This window comes from Fukomys damarensis, unplaced genomic scaffold (assembly GCF_012274545.1).
Source record: "Fukomys damarensis isolate Sample0158 unplaced genomic scaffold, DMR_v1.0_HiC HiC_scaffold_12, whole genome shotgun sequence".
Classification (NCBI taxonomy): Eukaryota; Metazoa; Chordata; class Mammalia; order Rodentia; family Bathyergidae; genus Fukomys; species Fukomys damarensis.
This window is the reverse complement of record NW_022900924.1, coordinates 18,481,273-18,504,488: the sequence shown is the minus strand read 5'-3', so window position 1 is coordinate 18,504,488 and position 23,216 is coordinate 18,481,273. Positions and strand designations below refer to the sequence as shown.

Below are 23,216 nucleotides of genomic sequence, written 5' to 3'. Positions count from 1 at the left end.
GTGCCTTCTCCAAAGCTTGGGCCCAAGGTGCTGGAAAACCCTCGCACACTGGCGCCCACCCCGCCTCTCTTCTTCCCCCTCTGGTGGTGCAGCTGGCGTTGCACAGTGACTGAGGTAACGTTGGAAGAAACAGGATTGAAGTACACAGCTGGTTTGCTTAAGGGGGGGGAGCAGACTATGTCTGCATTTTGTTTCCCTCATGTAGGGCACAGAAAACGGAGAGTCTATAAACCATACAAGCAACTGGCAATGAAATTATTAACTCAGGATACACGTTCTTTATTGGGTAATTATACTAATATCGAGCATTTAGTTATTCTTGTGAATAACGTAGCAACTACATATAGATCGCACAACTTATAAACTATAATAAATATGGTCAGTTAGTAGCGGACTCCAAATTTCCTCTTGTGGTTTTTGACAAAAGGGTTTGATGCTTTACTATAGTCCATTAAGGAACATCTACATGGGAAAAAACAAGGAAACATTTTATGAGTATCAGTTTTTTAAAACAGAAAATAGTCAGATAAACTATACAACTTAAGAATTAACTGTAATGATAAAATCTATGTATAAAATTAGTTGGTATTTTAGACAGATATGACTGAAACATATTTTGAAGGCTATGAATTTGTCTCCTGCATGGATATTTTCTATTTTTCAAAACAGTAATCCGTCAGGTGTAGTGGCGCACACATGCAATCTCAGCACTCAGAAGGCTGAGGCAGGATTGCTGTGTGAGGCCACCTGGGCTACACAGTGAGTTAATGATCAGCTTGAACTACACAGTGAGAACTTATCTCAAAAACAAAAACCAAGCCACGCGTGGTGGCATGTACCTGTAATCCTAGCACTCGGGAGGCTGAGGCAGGATGATCACTGTGAGTTCGAGACCAGCCTGGACTACATAGTGAGTTCCAGGTCAGTCTCAACTACATAGTGAGACACTGTCTCAAAAAACCAAAAAGAAAAACCACAAAGCAAACCAAACCAAACAAAAAAATTCCAAAAAACAAAAACAATAATCTTCTAATCAGCACAACTGATTGGAAATAAACATTTTAAGTTATCTCTCTAAATTTTACAAACAGACTTTTTTTTTTTTGGTACTGGGGATTGAACTTGGGATCTTGCACTTTTGAAGCAGGTGGCAGAACCACTGAGCTAAGTCCCTGGCCCCCCTCTTTTTTTTAAAGACAGGGTCTCACTACACAGTTTGGACTGGTGTTGAACTCATTATGCAACCCATGATGGCCTCCTGAGTACTGGGATTATAGGCATGTGTCACTGTGCCTGGCTAAGTAGACTTCTTTTAATATTCCTGATCTGAACCACAGGGAGAAAAAACCCAAAAAACTTAAATTTATTTATTTATTTTTTGGTACCGGGGATTGAACTCAGGACCTTGTGCTTGTGAGGCAGGCAGCAGAACCACTGAGCTAAATCCCTGACCCTAAAATACTTAAATTTACTAGGTCTGCCAAAAAAAAAAAAAGTGGTAGAGCAGTAGCTTAGCACGATTCCTGTCACAGACCCACAACAAAGAGAAATAAAAGCAACAAATACTTAAAATTTATTTTCTCACTTGTTTCAATATTGGAAACTGGACTTTGTAAGGAATCATGACTCGGGAAAGCACTGGAGAGGGCCTGGGGCCCAGGTCCAAAGACTACAGCAGCACAGGCTAAAAGGCAGCTAAGAACAGAGCCACTGCTCCAGGGCTCCCCAACAAAAAGGGCCATGAACAATGAGTCTATTCAGTGACAGTCTGCACATGATAGTGATCTCAGGGTCCTGTCCCAGTGACGTCACAGCCATTGTACTGTCGCTAGCACAGTGTGTCACACACACCTGGGTACACAAACCCACTGTGCTGCTAGCGGTATAAAAGAGCAGCACATATGATTGTGCTTGGTGGTAAATGTGTTTATAGACTTGTTATACACACCTTCTAGCCACTATTTTAGTGCGTTCCTAAAAACAAAAGCTCACCACAGAAGAGTCTGTCATGTTACACACCTCGTATTTCCTGTGTCCCCTTCTTTTTTATTCACTCCTGCATGCATGTAGTGCTGGGAGTAGAAGCCAGGGATGGTCTGCCACTGAGCTATATCCCCAGTTCTTTATTTTTTTTTATTTTGAGACAGGGTCTAAGTTGCCCTGGCTGACTCAAACTGGGGATCCTCCTGCCTCAGCTTCCTGAGTAGCTGGGGCTTCACAATGACTGATTGACCTATGCTGCGCAGTTTTGTGTGAATGGTGCACACAGGCTCTCGGATGTCCATATGACAGATTTCTCAGAATGTGGCCCATGACTATCTACATGCACACAAAAACAGATTTCTCTCCAGGCCATCAGAAAAGATTGGGTTAATTTCAGGATGTAGAAATAGCAGAGTCAGGTTAGAAGCCAAGAAGCTGGCAGCCAGATTTACCTTCAGGATTTCACCAGGGGCTGCATCTGGTGGCACAAGCTTCCCGCAGTGCTTTGAATACTCACTGATCAAGGCCGATGCTTCGTCTATGCTGTGGGGGCAGAAAGGAAAGGGAGCATGAAGATGCCCCTGGGGTGACAAATGTTTGCTCTCTTTCCTGCAGTGCTGGCTTCACAGGGTACACAGATGTCAAATGCATCAACCATCTATTTCCAATATGTGTGGCTTATCATAAATTTCAATTATACCTCAAAAAATAATACCCACAAATGACAATTCGCAGGGATGGTTGATCAGAAAGAAAACAAGCAGGAAGAAACCCTGGGATGGTGACAAGAAATGGAAGCCTCTCATGCAACCAGCACAGTCGTACCCGATGTGGGACCGGAGCCGGAACCCTCAGCGCGTCCTCCTGACTGCACTCAGCCCTTCCCCAGTGTCAGCCCATTGCTTTTCATGTTTCACACCTGCCCCGGCTCCATCCTCAGAAGCTCACCATTTCTACATTTGTGGGGGCCGGAAAATTAGCTAAGCAAGCTGTGCAGAGATTATGTGTCACAGAAGCTCGCAGTGCCTGAGCAGCATCTAAGGAATCCGGTTGTGACTCAGGGTCTGGGGCAGATCGTGAGACACCCTGGTGGGGATTCACACAGCCTGTTTAAGTGTCTCATTCTGAGTTCAAGTTCCACATTTTCGGGGTATAAGATGGTTAACTTCTGGGAATGTGTAGTAGCTAGTATTTTGAATTTTTTTTTGTTTGTTTGTTTACTTTTTTGTTTTTTGAGACAGGGTCTCACTCTGTAGTTGAGACTGACCTGGAACTCACTGTGTAGCCCAGGCTGGTCTCCAACTCAACAGTGATCATCCTGCCTCAGCCTTTTGAGTGCTGGGATTACAGGCGTGTGTCACCATATCTGGCAGTATTTTGAACTTTTAATTACAACCTTGTAGGTCTACAATTGTTTGATAGCATCCTCCAAATAAAGACATATTTTAAAGTTTTATATATATATATATATATATATACACATGTGTGTGTGTGTGTGTGTGTGTGTGTGTGTGTGTGTGTGTGTGTGTGTGTGGGAGTATCCCCCACCAGGGATTGAACTCAGGGCCTCACATTTGTGAGGCAGGTGGCAAAACCACCGAGCTAAATCCCCGGCCCCTTAAAGTTGTATTTTAAGATATATTTTATAGTGCGTTTCTTTTTTTTCAAATTAACTTACCTTAAGTCACTTGCCAAGTAGTTGACTAATTCAGTGATGTTGTTGGTATTTATCATGTGCAATTTCAGTACTTGAAAGTATTTTGTCTTTGCCAAAATCCTGAATTCCTTCTTTTTTATGATATTATTCAGAATCAGACTTCTAATCTATAGAATGACAGGTACTGTCATATTAAACATGAAACAAGTTCCAAGTCCTTTACTCAATCCTGAAAATTCCAAAAGCTGAATTATCACTGCATCAGCACTGAGCCTCCTGTCTGGAGGGAAAGGCTTTGGCTCAGTGTAGCATCAAGTAAGGAGGTGGAAAGCCACTTAGTTATGATCATTGGAACTTTTTATGAGGAAGATCTGTTTGTAGTTAAAAGCATTTGCTGGGAGTGGTGAGGCACACCTATACCCCCAGTACTCAGGAGGCTGAGGCAGGAAGATCGCTGTGAGTTCAAAGCCAGCCTGGGCCATGTAGTGAGTTCAAGACCAGCCTAAACTACACAGTGAGATCCTGTCTCCAAAATCCAAAACAAAAGGAAACAACAAAACCAACCAAACAAGCCCCCCGTAAATTAGGAGTACTTAAGGATATAAAATTTCCACTGAGCAGAGCAGTAAACAAGACAGGCAGGATTCCTGTCTTTAAAAATTCTACTATGATTTTAATAAAAGCAAAATAATTTTTACATATTAAAATGGCGAGAGTCTAGCTAAATCTTAGAGAAGTGATTACCTTCCAGAAAAGCAATCCTACATAGAAAAAAGGAGACAAAATTGTCTTACTTGATGTGAAAATCCTGCTAACTGTCCAGAATTCATGTATTCTTCTAATTGCTGTAAAATGATCTGAGGATTGCATGAGCCCAGAAAATTCTAGAAAAAAAAATTAAAGCACAATTAAAAAAACTGTTATTATTACTAATTTCCGTCAACCTGGAAGTTTTTCATTTTAAACTCTGAAATATGTCAAAAGAATTTCTAACATTGGAAAAAATTCTATCAACAAATGTTACTAAAATAAGAGGAAAAAATATTTTACAACTACTTATTCAAACATCAAAAATGGTTTGTCAGGCATTTGTTGTCCTAAGTGCCAAAAGGAATCTATTTAAATACTGAAATGTTGAAAAGAAGCAAGGAATAAGTTTATGAATAATAAAAATAGGAAAATATATCAAAGAAAAGCACAGACGATTTTTGAGAAAATGCAATTAATAGACTAAATGACAATAAAAAACATGCATATTCATTTATATAGATCTCTATGTCCTTATATACTCATGGAAGAAATAACTATACAACATTTAAAATGCTTTGTTCTATCTGCTGTTGTATTAATGGAAAGGAGAGTGACTTTTGAAAGTTCTGTTCTCAAAATGCTCACAGCTTCTTAGTTAACACCCACACATAAGATCTGACTCTCCTTTAAATCACATGGCAACTGTGAGTCAGGCTGCTCGCCTGGCACCTCCCCATGCCTGCCCCACCGGTACTCGTTCCCCCAGGGTGGCTGTGTGTATGGAGTGAGCGAGCTGACATTCTGTGCGTCTGTGACAGCTTCTGGACTTTCCCTGCTTGCTGCCTCTCTCCTCTGAACAAGCCTACGAGGGTAATGAATGGGTTGCTACTTCCAAGAGAGGCCTTCATTTCACTTTACTCTTCCAAGAAATCAATTGTTCCCCATAGATAAAGGTAAGGTCCACGCCTCTCTGAAGACACGCCTCTGCTGAACCTCCGTCTGGCTCCTCTATCTTATATCCACTAACCCTGCCACCTCACCCATACTCAGGTATTCATGCTTTACAGGTTTGGTGAGCAGAAAATGCAACCTTTTGCAAGGGATGTGCAATCTGAGAGATTCTATTTCCTTGGCAAGCCCAAAGGAATAATGTACAAGATACCTTAATTTGATGGTTTCTCTTTTCTGAGTGGGGCATGAGCATTAGACAAGCTAATGCAAAAGCCGGGAGCTCTAACTGGACGTACTGCCTGGCGACTCCCATCAGGTCGAGATCATCTGAAACTGGACATCTTTGAGAAAATGTGTTATTTATTAACAGCCTGTCAGATTTACTACATTATATTGGCCTTTCTAGCTTTCCACAGACACTACCTGTCCAGGCTTTCAGTAACTTTAAATATTAGAGTGCTTAGTAATGAGCAACCCAGATCTTTGATGACATCTACCAGCAATAAAACAATCTACCTACAGGGCCAGGGATTTAACTCAGTGGTTCCATCGCCTGCCTTACAAGCACAACATCCTGAGTTCGATCCCTGGTACAAAAACAAAAACAAAAACAAAAATGCCCCCAAAACAAAAAATCTACCTGCAGCACGCAGACTACTCTCTGCTACTGTGATTAAATCTGGAAGCCTACAGACATATATGATCAATTCTTAGAAAGCTCAAAATCTAAGACAAGGATGTAGGATTTTCAAGGCTAGGTAGTCACAAAAGGCACTTTACATTTACACTAACATCAGGTACTAAGTTAAGGGATTGCTTAGTGAATATCAGTTTCCTAGGAAACTGGAAAGCACCACACATGGAAAGCAGACAACGTAAAAATCACAAATATTTTGCTATAAAAACAAAGTGGTGCGCTGAGGATACAGCTCGTGTGGAGTGCTTGTCCGGCATGAGCAAGGCCCTGGGTTCCATCTCCAGTATCACAAACCAATAAAAAAGTATGATGCATGTTTCCCAACAAGAAGGAACCACACTGGTCCCCTTCATCCGTGGGGTGTATTCCAAGACCCCCATTATATACCTGAAACTTGGATAGCACCAAACCCCATATTTACTATGTTTTCCCCTGTATACACATACTCCTTTTTTTTTGGTACTGAGGATCGAACTCGGAACCTTATGCTTGCAAGGTGGGTGGCGGAACCACTGAGCTAAATCCCTGGCCCACATATACTTATGATAAAGTTTAATTTATAAATCAGACACAGCAAGAGATCAGCAGAAATACCTAATAATAAAACAGCTATAACAATATACTGTAATAAAACTGCCAGCCTCACACACTTGCTCCTTGGAGCCGTTAGTGAGTGTAGCAAGACCTCTGTGTTTGAGCACTGTGACCCTGCAATAGCTGAGTGGGTAACTGAGAGCAGCTGCATGGCTGTGGGGCAGGCCGTGCAGGTGACCTGGGTGTGCTGGTCAGAGGGGCGAAGGCACAGACTTCATCACGCACTCAGAGTGTGTGCCATTCAAAGCTCAGGATACCACAGAAGCAACATCACTGATTGGGGTGGGGTGGGGGGCTCTGCTGTGCTCACAGAAGGATTTCATAAGCAACAAATTTTGCTTTCCAGGTAGGAGAACAAACATTTTACTTACTCCAAGATAGCGATGAGACTCTTACAGCAATCTGTTAAGTGATTGGGCCTTAAAGGACAAGAGGCTGAAAAGAAAAAACAATGATACACATAGGCACTCAGCTACAAAACACTACTGCTGGTGTTTCAGAGGACAGGAAAATACCTGAGAGGAGTGGAATCTGTATCACATGCTGCCAAGCTTTGCTGAAGTACGGAACCTGTAGAAACAAGCGCATTAGAGAATTCATGTCTGGGCTATCACAAACCCTGTTGTGCACTCACAGAACTGTATATTTAAAACTTATATTCTGGATGCTAAGACCAAAATCAGAAATTGGTGTTTTCGTATTTGAGAGGATTAAGATTCTCGGAAAATTTTCAGCATAATTATACACTTCAGGATCTTTTTAAACAATCTTGACTGGTTTGTTATTGTTCCATTAGGTACAAAAGTGCCAGAGCTCAACTCAGAAAACAGAGGTCACACTAAGCCTATTACGGGCCAGATTATATGCCAGGCATAGGGCAGGGGGAAGGAGATGGGAGAATTTCAAGAAAATTAGTTTGAAAAGAACACCAACAGAGGAGTGGTTCAGTAACTTCTGGTATATTTCACTCCATATTATGGGGAATAATTAAGAATTAAAAATGGGGGGCCGGGGATTTAGCTCACTGGTTCTGTCACTTGCCTCACAAGGCATAAGGTCCCAAGTTCGATTCCCGGTACCAAACAACAAACAAATGAATTAAAAATGGAGAATCCAGAATTAAAAATGAGAAGGGCTGGGGATGTAGTCCAGTGATAGAGCACCAGCCTAGCATGTATGTGCAAGAACCTGGGTTCAATGCCCAGCACTGCCAAAACAAATAAAACTAATTAACTAATGAGGTATCTTAAGAAGCTAAACATAGATAGATACCTTAGAGCCAACAATCCCATTCCTGGGAACAGACTCAATGAAAATACATGTCCATATAAAAACTTGCCCAAAAATGTTTATAGCATCATTATTCATAGAGTGGAAATGAACTAAATATCCATTAACTGCTGAATGGATAAATACATGAAAAATGTGGTGTAGTTGGCCCTCTGTATCCTCAGGGTCTGCATCCATGAATATACATTAAAAAAAAATGCCCCTACTGCATACTAGCTTTTTGGGTCACTATATCCTAAACAATACAGGGTAACAACACCACCACCAAAAAACAATATATCTATATCTATATCTATATTTAGATATATTGATATATATGTCACAACAATGACATAACATCAAAATTGTATAAGGTATTTAAAATATGGGGGGTGTGCATGGGTTCTATGCAAATACTATGCCATGTCATACTTAGAACCTGGCGTCAGGGGGCTTTGGTATCTGCAGGGTGGTGGTACAGCCCTAAAACCAATCCCCCACGAGTATCAAGCGTCAACTGTGGAATATTATTTGTCAATACAAGAAATGAAGCACAAATACACGCTACTGTGTAGCATTATGCTAAGTGAAAGGGAACATAAAAGGCTGGATATCCCATCGACAGGAAATGTGTGGAGCAGGTAAATCCATACAGAGAAAGCAGGGGCTCCTAGCGCCCGCAGGGAAGGGTGAGCAGGGGATGACAGCCAATGGCTATGAAGTTTCCTTCAGGGCTGAGGAAAGTGTTCTAGTATTAGATAATGGTTGTAGTTGCACAACTTTCCAAATATACTAAAAACTATTTGATAGCGTGAATTTTACCCTAACCAAAAAATAAAAAATAAAAGAACTAGAAATGGATGTCCTCATCTAGAACACTCTCCCAGGTCACACAAACAGTACTTTGCCTAGAATGTGATTGCATTTATGTGTACAACAAGGTACATATATACACACACCTACATGCTTGTGTAACGACAGGAAAGCTCTAGAAGGACACGCAAGAAACTGTAAATAGTAGTTACCCCTGGGGAGATAGTATGAAGAGAAATAGTAAAAGAAAATTTACTCAGCCTAATTTCCATAGGAATAAATTACCATGTGTGTGCATAATGATTACCTGAGCACACAACTCGCAAAACTAAGATGAATAAGACAGGGGCTCTGACTTTAGAGATCTCCCAGGTCTAGGAGGGGCAGCCCAATGCATAATTAAGTGTTTTGAAAGCAGGAATGAAGATGAGACTCGTGAGGCCTGGAGAACCCAAGAAAGCAGTGGCTTCCAGGAGGCAGAATGTGAACCTCATCCTGCAGCTGATGCAGCCTGCTCTTCTCTCTTCATCTAGGGTCACAATGCCAGCGAGTGTACAATTAAGTTCAGTGAATTTACTTTAAAAAACTACATACCTGCCATAATGAGTGCATACTAGAAATGGCTGTTAAAACTTTCCTTAGGTAAGGAATCTGTAAAAATAAACGAATAAATAAGTTTAGAAGGCCACCACATTGGACTTTCAAGGTAAAATATGAGATTCCTCAGTATTTCAAAAGGAGTATTTATAAAAGTTCATCTCCAGTTGGGTGTGGCAGGGTAACCCCAGGCACTTGGAAGGCCAGTGCAGGACTGAAAGTCTGAGGGCAGCCTAGGCAACTTAGTGAAGCTGTCTTGAAATAAAAAGAGTGGGGATCTCGCTCAGTGGTAGAACACCATTGGGTTCAAGCCCCAGGATATTTGTTTTAAAAAATACAGTCATTGACTGTAATCCTAGCCCTCGGGGAGTTTGAGGCAGGAGGATTGCTGTGAGTTTGAGATCAGCCTGGGCTACGTAGTGAGTTCCAGGTCAGTCTCAACTACATAGTGAGACCCTGTCTCAAAAAACCATGCCCCCCCAAAAAGCAAGGAAACGTTCCATTTGTTTCCAGCACAAAATAGGTTATTTCAGTTTGCACTTTCCCTGGCCTAACACCATGATCTCTCAGGTCTGGCAGGAACTTGGGGCCAGTGGGTATTTTCAGCGTGCACCTATTTAGCAAGAAGTGCACTTCCAATCTGAGCACAACTTCCAGAGATCCTCAGACTCACTCACCATATTAAAGCCAAGAAGCTTTTGCAAGAGTCCATTCCAAAGCTGCAGGTCATAGACTTTGTATTCTAAACAGAGCTCTGCCACCAATCTTACTGCCTGAAGCCAAAAAAGAATAAAATAATAATCATCTTACTTCAAGACACAGTAAATCCAACAACCTCTGCAAAAGATATGGCAGCCTAATACAAAATCTAAACAGAATCCAGTGTCTAGCACCTCATTTTGATGAAGGCCCCATCTTCCTAATGAAAGAACAGTGAAGGTTGTCAGCGCAGTGGGCTGTGTGGGGATAAAGGGTCTCCCAGAGCCCCAAAGGGTGGCAGATGCCTGAGTGTGAAGCCAGGGGCTCCACCCTGGAGGACTCTACCTACCATCGGCTCATGGCTGTGGTTTTTCCATAGGCCCTTAATCATTCCTTCTTTAGGACTGTGGCAAAACATTTCATAGGTGATGGGGATATTCAACGTCTCAAATGATGCCAGAAAAGTTATACATTTCAAATAACATCTGAAAAACAGAGGTGTTTACAAGAATTATTCTCTTTTTTGGTTTTTTGAGACAGGGCCTTGCAATGTAGTTCAGGCTGGCCTTGAATCCACTATGGAGCCCAGACTGGCCTCAAACTCTCAGTGATCCTCTTGCCTCAAAGACCTATTTCCTCTTGGCCAAAATGCCACAGATAGTCAAAGAAACAGAAGTACAGTTACATAACTATTCAAAGGCAATCTAATAAATTAAAGGGGCTTACAAGTTACATTTCCAAAAGAAATATCTGATTCCTAATTTTTTTTTTTTTTTTTGGTACCAGGGATTGAACTCGGGTCCTTGCACTTGCAAGGCAGGTCACCAAACTGCTGAGCTAAATCCCCGGCCCTGATTCCTAATTCTTAATACAATTAATCAAATTCTACTTACTTCACTTCTTCAATGGGTTTTTTGAAGAGAGATTCTATAGTTTCCTTGTCAGCCAAATAGAGAAGACATTGAAGAGATCGTGTTTTGTGGGCAAAAGTTAACTGACGCATGCCCAGGGTCTGTAAAACCAAAACAGGCTAGAGATTTACACACTTACACACTGTAGTTGGTAAATCAGCTTCAACTTAGGCGACAAAGCAACACTATTTAAAAAAAAGAATTAAAAAAGAACGCAGAGCAAAGAAAAGTTCTCAACACGTGAGTGTAGACCCTTGGGGGAACACTTCTGAGACTTACAGGAGGCACAGAGTCAAAACCATTTGGATAATAACACCAAGATATTTTCTGCCTTTTACTCTGTGCTAATGTTGCCACTGATGTGCAAAAGCAGTGGTGGGTGAAACTGCTGGCAGAATCAGCTGGGACCCCCAACTGTCCTGCGGTGTTCATAGGCTTGCACCCCCAGCATGGAAACCAAAGGTGGCTTTCACTTAGGTGTGTTCTGGATGAAGTAGGAAAAATGAATTTTATTAAACCTCAGGCCTGGATACAGATCACATTATGAGGAGCCCACATGTGAATGCATGTCAGTATTAATTTTGGTACAAGTACTAGTACTCCGTGTGATGAAATGGGAAACACACATGAAGGAAACGGTAGCAGAAGCAAAGACACCCAGCTGACTGGGGCGCTATCCAGTCACTTTTCACCAAATGTCATTCCACACAGGGAGGCTGTGCTGCCTCAGGGAAAGCTGCAAGTGTTGTAGTGTAGTGGGATGTTGGTGGTTATTACAGCGATAGGACAGGTTGCGCAGGCCCAGCCTGTTCAGTCCCTGGCGTTAAGGGTGTTGACTGAGCAGTGAGTTAACAATCACCAAGGCACTGACTCTGTGGGAAGTGTCAACAGGTGGGCCACTGAGGCTGCCAAGCAGATGTCACAGAGGCCAGTGCTAAATGGAGTGGGAGGAGGCAATGATCCATGTTGACAGACTCTGAATGAGTATATAAGTGACCATTACCAGAATCATCTGTTCATAAAGTCAAGCATGGCAAACATCTCAGCTGAGATGCCCACAAGGGTTCTGCGTAAGTGCTGGGAGCTTACACTTGTAGCTGAAGTTGCAAACACGAACAGCATTCTTGAACTGTAATCAATGGGGCGAGCCAGGAGGAGATACACGACTCTGGAAAAAGACAATTTTAATTACATTTATTTTTGTTTGTTTGTTTTGGTACTGGGGATCAAACTTGGGTCCTTGTGCTTGCGAGGCAGGGTGTCGAACCGCTGAGCTAAATCCCCGGCCCTGGTTGTTTGTTTTTTGAGAAGGGCTCTTCACTATGTAGTTCAGGCTGGGCTTGAACTCACTATGTAGTCCAGGGTAGCCTAGAACTCTGATCCTCCTGCCTCAGTGTTTTATTTTTAAGCTTAGAGATACGTGTTACTGTCCACAGTAAAAGTCATTAAACATCCCAAATGCAGGCCAGGATGCAGGTCAATGACACTTTTGCTTTCACCTTTCAAGGACCCTTGACCTTTTCTCAAGTTCTTGACAGCAAAGGAGGATAATATATACAACAAATGCCAGGCCCCCGTCTCCTAATCTAAAATAGCTAGTCAACATCTGATCACTTGAATTCTATCTAAAAAATTGACACAAACTATAGCTGTAAAGCACACTAACCTCTCTACACGTGGGAAATTCTACACTTTAGTAGCACCAGGACCTTGGTAAGTGGCACATTTCAACCTCATGCCTCAGGGCTGGTGAGGTTTTCCAGAAAGGGAAAGAGGGATCAAGGTAGAATGGAACAGGGGTCAGTGGAGTTTTCAGCTGGAAAAAGCAGAAAGTTAGATTTTTGAAAGAAGTGTGCTTTTTAGGATTCCTTGTTTCGCAACATATGTCAGGATCAGTCGATCTCTCTCTGCCTGTTTCTGTCTGTCTCTCTCTCCCGTAGTACTGGGGATTGAACTCAGGAAGCACTAAGCTATATCCTTAGCACCACTCTTTCATGTTTTTATTTTTGTTATTAAATTTTAATATGAGATAAGTTCTGAGTAGTCCAGGGCTGCCTGAAAATTTGCCATCAGCCAGTTATGGTGGCACGTGCCTATAACACTAGCACTGGAAAACTGAGGCATGAGGATCACAAATTCGAGCCCACCCTGGGCAGCTTAGTGACTTAGGGAGAACCTGTTTCAAAATTATATAAAAAATCTGGGGCTGCCGGGCATGGTGGTGCACGCCTATAATCCCAGCACTTGGGAGACTGAGGCAGGAGGATCACTGTGAGCTCAAGACCAGCCTGGGCTACACAGTGAGTTCCAGGTCATTCTAAACTACATAGTGAGACCCTGTCTCAAAAAAAAAAAAAGGATAAAATAAATAAATAAAAATCTGGGGCTACTGATCAGTGCGAAGGCCTAGGTGCAAACAACTCCCTGGCCATCCTTCTGCCTCAGCTGACAGAGCAGCTGGCATGCAGGTGTCAGTGTGCTGGCTAGGACCTGTCTCCTGCTGAGACAAAGGTGCACCCCACCCTTAAAGGACTAAGCAAGGAGGAGGGGGGCCCAGGGAGAAGGGTAAGGAATAGGGGGCTGGCTAGCTGTGCTCCAAACTAGGAGAAATGACTTTCTCAGGTTTGTCTACACAAGACTTTTGTCATTATCAGATTTCCAGGCCTGAGGCAGGGTGTGGGCCTCATAGGCCACTTGGCCTACTTCTGGATCTTGGTTAGGAATGGGAAGAAGCTGGCATGCCTGCTACCATGCCCTCTCCCATGGCCATGCTGAGCAATGTCAATAGACTGCACATTCTTTCTGATTTGGGCTCAAATACAGTCTGCCCAAGAGAGAAACCATGAGCAACCAGAATTAGCACATTTGATAAAAGCATGGCACATTTCTTAGTCTCAGTCTTAGATTAGAAAGATGGATGAAAAAAAACCCCCAAAAAAACCAAGGATAGAATAGATGAGTCTGGTGGCCAGAATCTGAACCACCCGGCTTAGCAGGTTAGAGCACACAGGGAGCTGGGACCAAAGTCCTAGCTGATAAGAGCATTTTCCTCTGTGTGAGGTCAGCTTTTGCTAAAGGCTTCCTTGGAGCCCTGACATTCCCAGGTGCTCACTGAGGGCTCAGAAATTCTGGCTCTCTCTGATTTTTCCCACTGGAGATTCTCATAGCTGTAGATCAATGAATTCTCACCAACTCTGACTCAAATCATATCCAGGAGGTCTTTTAAAATGCAACCCATGGGGCCGGGGGTTTGGTTCATTGGTAGAGCACTTGCCTCATATGCGTGAAATCCTAGTTTTAATCCCAGTCTGATTTGACAAAGAAAAATTCAACCTCAGAAGTTTACTGATAGGATTTCTACTGAGCATGAAGGTAAAGGCCAGTCTAAGTACAGGAAAAGTGTACCTTCGTAGTGTTTCATCTTCTTGAAGTTCAAATAATTCTGATGGTTTCTTTGAAAACAGGAAAAAAAAATCAAAAACTGAAGAAAGCCTGAGTAAACAAAACAAACATTCCCAGTCCTCCCCTGGAACTTAAAATTGTTGTCAACTTTTAAAAGGAAATGACTCTGGGAAAGTTAGGCAGCAGAGCAACAATGTCTCAAGAAAATAATAAAAATAAAAATCTAATGTCATATGAGTTATATTTGTTTACAAATAGATTGTATGGGTGTGCATGTGTGCATGTTACTAGGGACTGAACCCAGGACCTCACACATGTCAGGCACATGCTGTACCTCTGAACTAACATCCTCAGTCCTTTTAAAAATCATTTTTCACCAGGCATTGTGGCACATGTCTGTAATCCCAGTACTCAGAAGACTTGGGTAGAAGGACTACTGCAGGGCCAGCTGGGCTATACAGTGAGTTAGTTCAAAGACAGCCTGAACTATATATATAGCAAGACCCTATCTTAAAAAAAAATTAAATTAAAAAAATTATTTTTTGAGATAGGGTCTTGTTAGGTTGTTAAGTTGCCCAGCTGGATTCCAAATTAGGTTCTTTGTGCCTCATCCTCCCAGAGTCCTGGGATTACAGGCATGAGCCACCATACCCAGCTAAAATTCTATTTTCACACAGAGTTTTTCTAATTTACCCTCAGCTGATCTCAAATTTGTAATCCTTCTGCCTCAACCTCCCAAATAGCTGGGATTACAGATGTGTTACTGCCTCTTCTGGCTGACTAGATATTTTTTTAAGGATATCTGCCCAGATAGATATAGGAATCATAGAATCTACTCATCAAGCTCTAGATGAAAATTCAGAGGACACTGCGGAAATTTCTGGATGTGGATTGCTGAAACCTATCATAAATTTTAGATTTTAATTCATTCTAAAAAAATTGATATTTTGAGCCTCCTGGTACAATCCTCTGAAAAGAATATATCACCTACAAAGCTTTCTTGCCCAAAATGAATCAAGAAACATAGGAAAACCCAAAATAAAACATTTTACAAACCACCTGGCCTGTACCCTTCAAATTCTCAATGTTTCATCAATGAAAACAGATTCAAGGAGAAATCATCAGTAGATGCTAAATCAATGTGTGTGTGTGTGTGTGTGTGTGTGTGTGTGTGTGTGTGTGTGTGTGTGTGTGTGTGTGTGTGTGTGTGTGTGTGTGTGTGTGTGTGTGTGTGTGTGTGTAGTGCAGGAGTTTGAAGAGAAACAGGATGTTGCATTGTCTCAAAAAGTTCCCCTAACAACTACAAAAGGGGGAAAAAAAAAAGCAACTAAAGTTACAGAGCCACGTTACAAGGCATCTAAATTATTATCAGCTGCAAGGAAAAAAAAAATATGATTTGCCTTCAAATTCATGTCCTTAAGAGGACAGGATAATCATGTATGCAGTATCATACTCAAAATATACAATTCAAAAACATTTTTTTTTAAGTGCCACTGTGGATGGAACCCAGGGAATGCTGAAATGCATCCTCGGCTTTTTGGGAGGCTGAGACACAAGGATTGAGTGTTCAAGCCCAGCCCAAGTCACTTAGCAAGACCCTGTCTCAAAGCTGAAAAAAATGGCCAAGGATGTTTCTCAGGTAGAGTGCTTGCCTAGCATGTGCAAGGCCCTGCGTTCAATGTGCAGTCCTACAAAAGCAAAAAAATCTTAAACCATCAACTGCATTGTAAAAACAGCTTTTCAATGAACTCAGTATTTAAAAAGTAAATCATCTCTTTACTCATCTGACGACAGAATGCATTAAGCTGAGTAAAATTCTCTTCACTGAAGAGTCTGTGTTCTGTGTTCTCAAGGGCAGGGTTGTAAGATGTGAGACAAGCACAGCCTCTGAGAATCAGAACCCTTGGACCTACTCAGCCACCCTACCAGGGCCAGCGAGCACCTACCTCTCCAGGTGCTGTCTCAGGGCACAGCCATTTTTCCAACAACATTTCCCAGATTTTTTCCAAATTAATTTCATTGATTTCAGCTATTTCTCTAGCTGCTGCATGAATATCTAAGATATCAAAGATACAGAATTTAAGAAAATAAAAACTTGAGTCAGGTGTGATAATTCACACCTATAATCCCAACACTTTGGAAGGCTGAGACAGGAGCATCAAGGCCAGCCTGGGCCACATAGTGAGATCCCATCTCAACTTCCTCCAATCTTCAAAAAAAGAAAAAAAAAAGAAAAACTCTATTTTCTAACTGTGAAATCAAAACAATAGTCCTTTTTGGATAAAAAATAGCCTTGTACTGGGCCAGGGATTTATCTCAGTGGTTCTGCCACCTGCCTTGCAAGCGCAAGGACCTGAGTTCAATCCCTGGTACCAAAAAAGGCTTGTCCTTACCAGGATAATCTTTGCCAGGTGAATTCTGCATTCTTTGGTTGATGGTGGGGTGTTCATAGAGGCTGACGATGAGGTGGGCTGGCTTTCCGATCCCTCTTAAGTACTCTGTGGTGTTCAGCTTATGGGCTATGAGCACAGCTTCTGTGCCTGAGCGACGGAACTGGAGATGGAGCTTCTTCAACAAAGCCTGGGCTTTTTCACGTGTTTCACCCTTTTAACAATTCCAAGTGAAAAGAAAGGCTTATTTGACAAATCTGAGCAGAGGCTAAGGACCTGTCTTTACCAGTCAGGGGCCCTCCCCTCTTGGCTGTACTCTCAGCCAGAGTCTTCCCTGCCCTTCCTTGACACCAGGGCAGGATGAGGAGCTGAGCTGAGCAAGAGCATCCACACAAAAAAGAGAGAGGAGACCTGAGGTGGGATGTTCTGTAGCCACCTCTCGGCCAAATACAGGCAGAACTTCAAACTAGACATCTTGAAGGGGCCTGAAAAGATAAAGAGAAGATGTGTGAGCAACCGAGTCTTTCTAAGACAATGTTGGTCAGTCAAATTCGGAAATATTTTTAAATTATAAAAATGAATACTCAGTAAAACAGTAGTTCAACAGGACAAAAGATATAAAGAAGAAAGTCGGGCTGGGGATTTAGCTCAGTGGTTCCGCTGCCTGCCTCACAAGCACAAGGGCCTGAACTCGATACCTGGTACCAAAAAAAGAGGCAGAAAACTAGTTCTTGATTGATGAGCATTATAAAAAGATAATTATTGGGCCAGGGATTTAGCTCAGTGGTTCTGCCACCAGCCTCATATGTGCAAAGACTGGAGTTTAATCCCTGGTACCAAAAAAAAAAAAAGATAATTATTTTCAATTTTGCTACAACCAAAACTGTGGTAGTAAGTGCCTGTATCTGTATTCTTGAGTAAGTGATGATATTTAAGGATTCACCATTCTAAGTTTAGTTAGATCCTAAAAGTCACATAATTTCTATTCCTACTCACAAGCTGGACAGTACCTATGCTCCCACTCCTGCCTCAGCCCCTTGAGTTCTGGAAAATCCAGCAATGTCACAAGTGAAGATGGCGGAGGGCCGGGGATTTAGCTCAGTGGTTCCGCCACCTGCCTTGCAAGCACAAGGTCCTGAGTTCAATCCCTGGTACAAAAAAACCCTCCAAAAAACAAAAACAAACAAGTGAAGAGGATGGATACACAGATTATAAGAGTGTAACACTGCTTCTCTTCAAATGTACAAAAAAAGGACAAACAAAAATCAATACAGCCAGAGCACCATGAAGGTCAGTGTTGGAGCACGTGCCTAGAATGTGAGTCTCTGGCTTGATCTCTAGTACCACAAAGAAGAGTAAACATAAAAACAAAACAAAACAGCCAGGGATTTACCTCAGCGGTGCCACTGCCTGCCTTGCAACTATAAGGTCCCGAGTTTGTGCCCAAAACCGAAAAAAAAAAAAAAAAAAAAAAAAGGGCCACTTTAAAACAAAACAAAATGAAAAAGACAGTCTGAGGCCCAGGGGAAGGAAGACCGCACACCTTCAGGGATTTCCTGGGTGAGAGTGATCGCGATAGCCACCGCCCACTCCGGGTTGACAATGGACAGCAAGTAGGACTCGATGGTCTGCGTGATCCTGGCTATCTCCTTGGTCATCAGCGCTGAGGACTTAGCTTGTATTAACTTCAGGAGCTTAGGCTTCAGTTTTTTTTCAAAAACATGTTTGGCTGTAGAAATGTAGAGGGTATCTAGAGAGAACTTCAGAGACAAAGAAAGCAGCGTAAGGTCCTCCTACCCAGGGTTGGGACTGATGACAGCACAAAGAAGCCCTGTAGAGTCTGAATCTGTTACCTTCATTAATTTGGAGATTAAGAGCAGCGTTGGGAGGGACTCCTCACTGAGCTCTGAAGCTGGAAAGGAAACAGGAAGGGTATACTTTGAGGAGGAAAAAATGACTGGCTCTTCAGCAAGTCTTAAGAAGTTAATGAACATACAGAGAATTTTCCAGAAGTTCTGCGCTGTGCCAAACAGTATTAAGTGAAAGGGCAGTCTCATCTGGGCTGCAGGTGGCAGGGTGATGACATGCTCCAACATATACTGGTATTCTAGGTCCACCGGTGGGGAGATTCTTTTGTATGACTCCAGGTGTTTCAGAAGACTCAATGCCTGCATTAAAGTATTTTCGGTAAAAGTAACTCTGTCCATACTGTCGCAAAATCACCTGTTCTATCCTTTCATGCGATTCCATTCCTCAGACTATTTCATTTTCATGAAGATTATCAAAACCTTTCTTAATTTTCCTTGGAGTGTTATTCTTCTAAACCATAGCGTGGCCAGGTGTGGTGGTGCACATCTGTAATTCCAGCACTTGGGAGGCTGAGACAGGAGGATCACTGTGAGTTCAAGACCAGCCAGGACTACAGAGTGAGTTCCAGGTCAGTCTCAACTACATAGTGAGACCCTGTCTCAAAAAACTAAATAAATAGAGGCCATAAATCTAAAATTAATTCTCTATTTCTTATCCATTTTATGTTTATATTTTCTATTTGGGGGTTTGTATAACTTTTTTTAAAAAAATCTTTTGAATTAACTCATTTTCTTTTATTTTTAGGAATGAAACTCAATCCCAATACTGCCACCAAAAAGAAAAGTTAATGAAGCCAGGTGTGATGGCATATGCCAATAATCCCAGTACTGGCGGGGGGCTGACACAGGAGGACGGCTCAGAGTTCAAGATGAGCCCGAACTATATATTGAGATCCTGTCTCAAAAAAATAAATAAACAAACAAATAAAAAAGTCAGTTAAGGGGCTGGGGATTTAGCTCAGTGATTCTGCGCCTGCCCCGCAAGCACAAGGACCCAAGTTTGATCTCCAGTACCAAAAAAAAAAAAAGTAAGTTAAATGAAAGTACTAGATAGAATGGGTGTCATAGACCTACCCATCAGTACAGAAAGCTAAATCTAACTCTGAGTTCATGTCCTTTTTGGCTAGATGGCAAATAATATTGCCTTAATTCTTCAATTAGTTCTTCGATGACTTCTTACTCTTGGTTGACAGATTTGAATTACCTCAGTACAGAAAAAACAGGACAAAGATAAAGGATAAGATATGGACAGCGCAAAAGTCTTTTCAGTATTAGATTTTCTCAAAGAAAAAAAAACTTTAGATGCAGAGTTTATTTTAGATGCAGAGTTTAAGGGGAGCTAAAAGAATAATCCTGTAATATTACAGGATAACTGTATTACTTATAAGTAAAAGCATAAAGATGATTTTTAAATCTTTAACATATCTGTCATACCTGATTAATATTAATATTGGTTATCTTTTCATCAGCCCTTTGTATAACCTTCAGGACGACTTCAATCATTTCATAGTCATAGGGATCCAACTGCAAAAAAAATAATCAAAACCTAAAAAGATATTGCCACACAGATAGTTTTATTCAGTAATGTTCTTTGGTACAAATCACAAGTGTAAAATCTCAGTGCATTACAACTTAGATTATATTATTTAAAAAAATAAAATTTCTCATCTCTAAATTACACTATAATAAACATATACACTTAAAATGTCTATATGACAATATTGTTTTACTAAAGATGCTTTTATGGTACTAACCACATAAAAATAAATATGGTCAAAATATCATAATTTTGTCAGATTTTAAAACGAAAGCTCCATTTTTTCCATTTATGATGAGAAAATTAAAACAGAAATCGACTTTTTCTTGGAAACAACTACAATGTGGGTCTTCATGCAGAAATTTCTCAAAGAATTGTTTTAGCTCTACCTATATGCTATAAACAAGAATTAATTGGGTGCTGTCTATAACTACTTAGAGAAAGGGAGCGTTCCTTTGTTCTGTTTCTCCTTCTCACCATTACTTTTTCCTATTTCTTGAAATACCAAATAAAGTTACATGAATAACATTAAACAAAGTGGGAAGATAATTTATTGTACCCAGAAAATTTGAGCATATAATGCTATGTAATATGTATTATATATAATTTATGTCTATATAATTTTTGGCTGAGTTACAGGCATGATACAAAACTGAAAATTTTCTTACAGCCATAATCTTATTTCCCGTCATCCACTTTCATTCTCCCATCAAATTATCTCTTGATTTAAAAATTCCAACTGGATCAGAGAATGGTGGTACACTCCTGTAAGCTCAGAACTCTGGGAGGCTGAGGCTGGAGGATTACAAGTTCCAGCCCAGCCTGGGCAATTCAGAAAAAAAAAAAAGTGAGAGGGGGCTGCACCGAGGATGTAGCTCAATGAGAAGACCCTGGGTTCAATCCTTGACATTGTCAAAAAAAATAAATAAATAAAAAGGACAGGAAAACATGCATAATACAGCATAAATTGTAATAAAATTTACAATTAAATTTCCACCCACTATAGACTGGTTAAATGCAGTATGGTTTAGCCATACGGCAGAAATAATATGTAAATAGGATAGTCACCACACCAAAGGACAGTATATTTAGTGTGAAACAGTCACTAAATCAAACTATTAATATTTTATCCTTGGGAAGGTAAAATATGTATTCTAGAGGGTAGTTTAAGGGGGAAAGTAAGAAGGGGAGGCGAAAAAACGAATTAAGATGCATTAGAAACATGTACCAAGTCCTCACAATGAATATAATCATTATGTACGGCAAACATGTAATAATAGAGACTTTTTAAAATAAAAAAGAGAGTAGAAAAAAAATAGAGAGTAGACTATGGGAAAATTTGTTTCGATTTATAATTCTCTTTCTAGCTTGACCCTTTTTCAAATATGTGCTGTTAAAAATCTGGGGAGGAAATGATATTTCCATTTTTTAAAAAGGCAAGATAAGAAAACTGCTGTATTAAACTATATTAAAACCATAAGATTCCAGGCCAGGGATTTAGCTCAGTGGTTTTGCTGCCTGTCTCACAAGTAAAAGGTCCTGAGTTCGATCCCCGGTACCAAAAAAAAACATCAAATTCCAAAATTTTGATATTTTAAAACATTCATAAGAATACAGGACTGAAACAGCATGCATGTAACGAACTGAGGTGGAAGTGATCTTTGCCATGGCTCCGTTCACCCACCTTGCGTAGTATTCCACTAAGACTGATGACCAAATCTTTCGAGCTCGTCAGTAAGGGAACCATTTCGATGGCTTTGGCCAAGAGTTTGGAGTGCTGCTGCTTTGCAGGTGCCAGGTTTGCATGTCCAGGGTTCTGGCTGATGTTGGTGTTGTGGAGCAGAGTTTCAATGAATAGTTGAAGCGCCGCATCACAGTCCAGCTGAAATGTGCTAAAAGAGGCAGCCAGTCACATCCCGGTCTCCAGAAATGCATCCATTTCCATGTGAAGGTTCGGCCAAACAACTCAGGTCTGTGCGCCCAGCCTGAACATGAGCACTCCTATGGTCCCCTTTGTAATCAGATAAACCATCTAACATCAGAGCTAACTGTCACCTTTAAAAAGTGAGGCTGGGGACTTAGCTGAGTGGTGCTGCTGCGTGCCTCACAAGTGCAAGGTCCTGAGTTTGATCACCGGTACCAAAGGAATATAATTAAAAAAAAAAGGTCCTGTATTTTTAGTGAAGTGCCCTCTTATCATGAGGCAAGTCTAGGAAACATGAAGCAGTGAATTTAAAAGGCGACATCATGAGAGCATTTAATCTGGCACTGAATTTACTGAAAGTTGACAAAACATCAGAGTGCCAGCATGTGGGCCACGTGTGATGATAATTCCGTGTCCTCAAGGTAAGGGTTATCAGCTGGTTTAGCTAACAGCAGCACCATCACTGACGTTTCAAGTTACCTGCAATATTCCAGAATGAGGCTTGTATCCATATCTATATTCTCCACAAGAGCTTTAATGAGGTCTTTCTTGGTGAGAAAATTCTGCCTGAAAGCTGGTTGAAAAGAAATCTAGAAATAAAAAGAGCAAAATGAAAAAGACCTCTCTGAACTGAAATGTTTCACAGCTGGGTAATATTATGACTTGCATTTTTACTCAGCTTTTTAAATTTAAATAAGGCAACGCATTCCTATAGCTTCTCCAACTTTTATTTTTATCATCTACCCACCCAAGCAGCCATCGATCTGTACTTGACATCAGCTGTAGGTCTAAAACTCCTCAGCTGCCTTTGCCTCTCTTGCCTGTGCATTGGTAAGATGCAGCTGCTAAGGTCAATGGAACACCAGCTCCACTGCTGTGTAGGAATTTGGTTTCAAAACACATACAGTTGCATTTCTGCAGTGATTACTTTCCTGCTAAATATACTTCTTGCAAATAAAATGTTGTATATTTTTGATAAAAAAAAGTTTAAATTTTATCTTTTTGGGTTGGGGATTTAGCTCAGTGGTTCCACCACCTGACTCACAAGCATAAAGACCTCAGTTCAGTCCCCAGTATTAAAAAAAAAAAAAAAAAGCCAGGGATTTAGCTCAGTGATTACACCGCCTGCCTCATAGGCGGCAAGGTCCCAAGTACCAAAAAAAAAAAAAAAAAA

The 23,216-nt window shown here is 41.2% G+C and overlaps 1 protein-coding gene across 1 annotated transcript in view; it reads right to left on the bottom strand.

The window, feature by feature from the left end:
• Positions 1-268: 268 nt before the first annotated feature.
• Positions 269-23,216, bottom strand: part of Kntc1 (kinetochore associated 1) — an 80,994-nt gene continuing 58,046 nt past the window's right edge. Inside the window, exons 43-64 of the mRNA XM_010604354.1 lie at positions 22,523-22,632; positions 21,803-22,010; positions 20,016-20,105; positions 18,710-18,881; positions 18,567-18,625; positions 18,257-18,473; positions 17,125-17,198; positions 16,717-16,927; positions 16,270-16,379; positions 14,327-14,373; positions 12,011-12,089; positions 10,904-11,022; positions 10,360-10,495; positions 9,989-10,084; positions 9,309-9,365; positions 7,148-7,202; positions 7,004-7,067; positions 5,553-5,682; positions 4,435-4,524; positions 3,662-3,807; positions 2,436-2,526; positions 269-462 (exon numbers count right to left, since the gene is read on the bottom strand). Of these exons, the coding sequence (XP_010602656.1) occupies positions 442-462; positions 2,436-2,526; positions 3,662-3,807; positions 4,435-4,524; positions 5,553-5,682; positions 7,004-7,067; positions 7,148-7,202; positions 9,309-9,365; positions 9,989-10,084; positions 10,360-10,495; positions 10,904-11,022; positions 12,011-12,089; positions 14,327-14,373; positions 16,270-16,379; positions 16,717-16,927; positions 17,125-17,198; positions 18,257-18,473; positions 18,567-18,625; positions 18,710-18,881; positions 20,016-20,105; positions 21,803-22,010; positions 22,523-22,632 (2,382 nt within the window). The 3' untranslated portion in view covers positions 269-441. The remainder of the gene's footprint in view (positions 463-2,435; positions 2,527-3,661; positions 3,808-4,434; positions 4,525-5,552; positions 5,683-7,003; positions 7,068-7,147; positions 7,203-9,308; positions 9,366-9,988; positions 10,085-10,359; positions 10,496-10,903; positions 11,023-12,010; positions 12,090-14,326; positions 14,374-16,269; positions 16,380-16,716; positions 16,928-17,124; positions 17,199-18,256; positions 18,474-18,566; positions 18,626-18,709; positions 18,882-20,015; positions 20,106-21,802; positions 22,011-22,522; positions 22,633-23,216) is intronic.